The sequence below is a fragment of the Eurypyga helias genome, unplaced genomic scaffold, assembly GCF_000690775.1.
Source record: "Eurypyga helias isolate BGI_N326 unplaced genomic scaffold, ASM69077v1 scaffold32107, whole genome shotgun sequence".
Lineage (NCBI taxonomy): Eukaryota > Metazoa > Chordata > Aves > Eurypygiformes > Eurypygidae > Eurypyga > Eurypyga helias.
Window position 1 is genome coordinate 717 of NW_010263010.1, and position 6,244 is coordinate 6,960.

At 41.0% G+C, this 6,244-nt stretch overlaps 1 protein-coding gene across 1 annotated transcript; it reads right to left on the minus strand.

Moving 5' to 3' along the window:
- Positions 1-423: 423 nt before the first annotated feature.
- CHMP5 (charged multivesicular body protein 5) lies at positions 424-5,768 on the minus strand. Its single transcript, XM_010155911.1, has 7 exons — positions 5,667-5,768; positions 4,864-4,910; positions 3,066-3,159; positions 2,914-2,985; positions 2,017-2,125; positions 1,509-1,621; positions 424-1,034 (listed from the first exon to the last, which is right to left on the minus strand). The coding sequence occupies exons 1-7, from the start codon at positions 5,694-5,696 to the stop codon at positions 984-986; spliced, it is 516 nt and encodes a 171-aa protein (XP_010154213.1). The 5' UTR covers positions 5,697-5,768; the 3' UTR covers positions 424-983.
- Between the last annotated feature and the right edge of the window lie 476 nt (positions 5,769-6,244).

A 6,244-nucleotide genomic window follows, 5' to 3' on the forward strand; every position in this document is an offset into this window, starting at 1 on the left:
CGCCACACGCGCGAGCGGGGCCCCCCCCTCCCCATCCACCCCGCCACAGCCTTACGGCAGCTTCCCGTCCCAGCAGCCCTCTGCCTCCAAGCCCAGGACCTGTGCCAGAGCCCGGCCCCAGCCTCAGACCCGCAGCTGGTGAAGCAGAATCAGTACCTCTTCAGTGACCGCTTTTTGCTAGGCTAACGTTTTTCCTGTGGGCTTGTACTGCTGCTTAGTGCAACCGGTGAGAGGAGAGGCATGGCCAAAGCCAGCCTGGTTTAAACATCACGCTGCCAGGGGCAGCACAAAGGGCTTCTGGGATCAGAACCAGACCCCAGCTCTGGCAAACCCTGTGCTCGAGCAGCATGTGACACTGATAAGAACGGGGGAGGGGCAGGTTATGGCCAAATTAATTACCAGAAACACCACACAAAAGGCTCAGCTAATCTATGTGATTTTTATGTCTCCACAGAATACATAAAGTTAACTATAACCCCATTTATTACAGCTTTCAAGAAGGTTCCAAGTACAATAGCATAAAAGTCTCAACACTGCAGTAGTTTAAAAATTGCTTTCAATTCTTTTATCAAAGAAGCATGGTAACAAGTGAGCTATTTTACAGAGAGTAAGCAGCAACACAGTCTTAGTTTCAAGAAAGAGAAACATAATACAAAGTCAACATAAACCTCAGCTATCAACAGCCACCACTACTCTTCACATATTACTTTGTCCATAAGACACGAAAACTAAACCCCATCAGACTGACTGCTTCCACCGAGGAGAATCATGCCGAATTTTCCATTAATAGAAAAGTCAGTAGTAGAACAACTTTCTTCAGAGAAAGAATACCACCGGCCATTCATACTGCATTCTGGGATGTAGTGATATTAAGGTTACACTGGAAGGACAAGTTCTCCAGGATTTTAAAAGAAGAAAAAAAAAAAAATCTTAATTTGATTTGTAAAGTGTAGTTCAGTACATCCATTGTGCTTTTGAAACCTTTATGTTGCGGGGATCTTTGGCAAACCAAACTCATCCACCAATACACCATCCTGTAAGAAAGAAAAAGAAACAACAGGTTAATGACTCTCCACCAACCAGAACATTCCACACAAGTTTCCTTACAGTTTCTAGAAAGGGATATATCTCTAATTGTCACTGTGTGACAGCTGGGATCAAAGTAAGAGCAGTGTTATTCCTTACTATGAAAGCCCCAAAAGCAGACGTACAGAAGACACGCTTACAGTTTAAAGAATAACTATACTAGGAACTGTAAAGGTACACCTAAATTCTACTTGTAGTCTGACAGTGTTAGATAGGAGTTACAGAATGTCATTTTAGCTCCTTAAAACATGATAAAGAGCATTCGGTACACACTATTCTCTCATCTATAGCATCCAAAATGCATAGAACATTAAGCTCATCTTTTTGTCCAAAATATTAAGGATTCCAGGCAACCAACACAGATGCGATTAATCCAAAACAACAACAGAAAGTATTTTGCTTTTAAAGAGGAAAGGACTCACTTTGTTTTTCGTGTCAGTAGGAGTGACCTCTGGGACTGCCGGAACAGATGCGGCTTCATCTAAGTAGGAATTGTCTTCATCAGCTAAAAGCTCATCACCTAACGCATCCAGTTCTGGAATTGGATTATGTTAGTTGAAAAACCGTGCAAGGAATTCCTTTTGCAAAACAAAAGCTGCTCTTGCAGAGAAACAGCACTCACACGAAACGCTTACGTTCATGCTCGCTGAACATTCCTTACTCGTCGGTCAGAAATGCACAACGCACACACAAAACGGAGAACCACTTCTTTCCTTCCATGTAGCATCCCATTCACCCCTTTCACACGTTTGCCTCATACTCTTGTTACTGCTCTTACAGGAAATGCAGCTTTTATGGTTAAAAAAGTAACTAAATTTTTTTTTTTTTTAAACATACAAAGAATGTGACTAACGAAAGTACAAATCACCGTATGACTGTATTAAGATTTTTACATTCAGTAATGTAAAAATCATCCTCCACCTTCCTAACCTGCTTCCAAGTCATCTTCGTCAATCTCTGGTGTTCCATAGCTACGACTCAATGCCTCCTGGACTTCATTGGCTTCTTCCATCATATCCTCTAACTGATCTTGTATGTCCTGAAGCAAGAAACAGTTTCAGCTGTTCTATATTTAATAGTTTTAGTTAAGTTTATCAGAGCTTAATCCAAGTCAGTTTAATAATGCCAACATACAAGGCACTCACCCCCATTTTTTAACGCATAAACCATTTTTTTGGAGCAGCATTAGCGCAAGTCAAGACACGTGCATTCAGACTGTACAGCCTTAACGACGATTAAAATCACAATCAATGTATGAGGTAGAAAAAGAGGAACCTTGGAACAACATCTCTGCGAAATCCTTTTGTTTTAAGTATTCTTCGGGGTAAACTGAGAACCTCTAAAGAATTACACAGAGTCCAGCATTATCTTGAAAAGCAGGGGAGTACGAAATCTAGAGACGGGAAACCTGCTGCCTGGAGAATAAGCGTGCACCTGAGCTGTGCCACATCGCCATTTAGGAGATGCTTTAGCGTACCCATTGGCACTGCACTTGGGTACCAGTAAGCAGACAGTACTTGCCGAAAGGTTTACAGCGCAGGCCATACATAAAAACAGCATAGGAAAGAGAGAGAACTAAAAGGAATTCAGCACTGGAATGGGAAGGGGGAGATTAAAGATAATCCCAGCAAGGAAACAACAATCAGTGCAATAAGACCAACAACTGGTTGTGCAGGACCAGAGAAATAAGGAATGAATTATAACGGTGTTTCCATAGAAAAGGGAGGCAAAGTAACATGGCAGCTTACTTTTAAGTTACACAAGCGACCTGTGCCTATTTCAGTACATTGTTTCTCTTCTTTAATGATTTAAACCACAGAAGCTCACCTCAATTTGATCAATTTTGACTTGCTTGTAAGCTTTCTTCATTTCTTTCACCCCCAGTTTCATTGCATCGACCTAGAACAGAGTCAAACAGCATGCTCGTATCCGATGTAGCAAACACAAATCAAACAAATGCAAGATTAATATACTGGTACCGTTGTCTTTGTATCCTTCAGTGCCTGAATAGTGTAATTAGCTTGTTCCATATTAAAAGACTGCTGTGACAGATTATCCCTCTGTTGTTCATACCTGGTAAAAACAATGCAAAAAATGGCTTTAAAACACCACGCTATTTACTGCCATGAAAAATACTAATTTTAAAAATTTTTTTAAATGAAACATCAGCAGCAGTAGACTAAAGACAGGAACAGATATATTCTTATTAATTATCTGGCCATTATGCATTACTGTGTACTTAAAGTTGACAAACCTCTCCTGAACTACATTCCTGTTTTAACTGCCAGCGACACCGTATTTGTGTAGGCTTACACAGTAGGTGAGGATATAGCAGAAGTTTTAAGCCCTATAAGCTAGAGGTGCATGCCACTGTCCACTAATGCTGCGAGCAGAGTGGGAGAGATGCAGGTTATCCAAACCACAATGGCTCCGCACTGGAGCTTTGCTGGGCAGGGAGGAGGGGGAGGATAGGGAAGCAAAAGGAAAATGTTAGGTGTAACCAAAAAGAAAAGGGAAAATTTAGAAATCAGGAAATCATCCTTCTCAAAGCTAAACTTGTGTCCAATCAAGAATGTAAAGTATGTCAAGTTAAACATAAAAATGAAAGCATAAAACCGAACAGTGAGCCAAACAAGGCAGGAGGTCTGCAAGACAATGATGACCCATACGCAAAACAGCTTCTGGACAAGGAATGGCTGAATAATTACTGTTCCACAAGCTGGAAAAGAGATGACTGAGGGATGTGATGACAATCTATTATGAGCGGCCTGGTGACTGTAAATAGGGGAACAACTATCAAATGAGATCAGCAGGCAGCATGGTCAAAAAAAAAAGAAAAAAAAGAGAAAAAACCCACAAAACCCAAAACCAGGTAGTCCTTCTCACAATATCTAAGTGAACTACTGCATTCCCTACCACAGGATATTTTGGATGGTAAGAGTTCAGAAATCCTTAACGGGTAATTGTGCAAGTCTGCAGAGCTACATTGCATCTGAGAGATATTGAACACAAGATGATGGAAGCTTTGGCTCCAATAGCATCTAAGAGATTTGGAGTTCAGGGACTGTAAGATACTCCAGTGAAGCACCCCTCACAACTTGCCATGTTCTGACATTTGTTCCTTTGTGCTGAGAGATGCTGAACAAAGGAGATGATGGAAGCTTTGGCTCCAATAGCATCTAAGAGATTTGGAGTTCAGGGACTGTAAGATACTCCAGTGAAGCACCCCTCACAACTTGCCATGTTCTGACATTTGTTCCTTTGTGTTTGTTGCTGGACTTTTCAAGACAGTGCACTAGACTAGCCCCGACCACAGCATCATCCCTCCTCTCTAACCTGGTTTGGCTTTGCACAGCCATAGTTACCCATGCTACATGTACTCAAGTCCTAAAGGGTCTCCACAGAAAACGGGTGAATTTCCAGTAAACCTGACCACCATCACCAAGCACACAGCTTAGAGTAATCAATTAATATGAAATGAGACACTCTCTCAGAAAGTTTAGGAGCTGAGCATAAAACTTTAGTGATGAGCAGATTTAGGTCAGCTTGTCCCAATCCAAATTTATATACTCACATACAAATAAGACACAAATATGTTGATGCAAAATCTGTAAGGAGATGCTTCTGAAAGCCTGGCTAGCTTGGTCAGCATTCTTCTTTAAAGAATGCTCAGAAGCAAGAGTACTGGGAAGAGAAAATGTGCCACCACTGCCCCCCCACCCCTTAAAGCAAACGGGCTTTCATTAGTCCCAAACCGAGAAAAGTTTAAAAACTTACATTCGCTTCTGCTTTAACACCCTCAACGCTTTCTGCTTTACTGTATTCTGAAAGACACAATATTCTTACATTAGGAAAAAAGACCGCACTTTACTCTTCATTATACTGTTTAAATATAACGTATCGCATTTAAGTTTCCCAAAAGATTCCTCAGCTACTCGTGCAAAGAGTTTACCAACACTCACGCTCAGCGTTTGTCCTGCATTAACAATGAACCCAATGGGCTTGTATGTAAAACTTCTGAGAGAAAACACTTTCAAAATTTCCAGCTTTTGATTTTTTTTTTTATAAGGAGAATACAAAGTCAAACTTAGCCCATCAGAACCACTTTTCAGCAACACGTTCTAACGGTCAGCATCAAATAATACTGCAAAGGGTACTTTAACATACTGTTTATATTAGATATAATATTATTAGATACATTCTATATTATGTGTTCATCCTCCCTCAAAAAGGGGCGTTCCTACTCCCTTTCTGCATAGTGCAGTCTTTTTTATTCTGGCTAACGAACAAACAGCCTCTCTACCAGACTTAATTCAGGAAACAGAAAGAAGGGAAGCGAGTTACTTCTGACTGAGGAGTTACATTACCCTTTGGAAGAAATAAAAAACAATGCAAACACTGTTTGAAGATGCATGTCTATTAGATGCCTCAGAATAAAAATAATCCCACAGCATCTTGTACCTCACCAGCAGGGCAAGATGCAATTATAAGAACCTGATGAACTGTCTAAATCACCCCCCTACATGACAAGAAGCGTGAGTCACATCCTCTCGTGCTTAAATGCCACCGCCAATGCTTACCTTTGCAGGCCCCTCTCTCATCTTCTTCATTTGATCCTTGTACTTCACTAGTTCTGCATCAAGCCTAGCGATTTTCTTGTCAATTGACTCAGCTCTGCTATCCACCTTGAACACAGGACAGGAAAAACCAAAAATATATTCATTAAAGTTTTATTCAGGTATTAGACAATAAAAAGAACAGCCTCAGTTTTATTATGCTTCTAACTGAATGGTTTCTTCACGCAGCGGTTATATAAACAGTCTAAGGTTTGTAGAAAATCCAAAACCAGAATCCAGTGAAACACCTTCTACAAGGAGCACAAGGAACATTCTGAGGTAGCAGAAAGCTCTGCCATTGTAACACGTTCTCATCATTTTGAGATGCTCCCTTGCACAGCCCGTCAAGTCACGGTCTCTACTCGGGAATTTCTGGTAACACACAGTGCCAGGGACTAAACTGGAACAGGAAAACAAAAAAGTATCACATGTTGGTAGATAAGGGGCAATGCAGAAGGGACAGGGATGCGTTCAGCAAGGCTGGAGGTTTATTTTTGGTGGGCAAAGAACACTAAACCTTCAGCATGATATCAGGATTAACA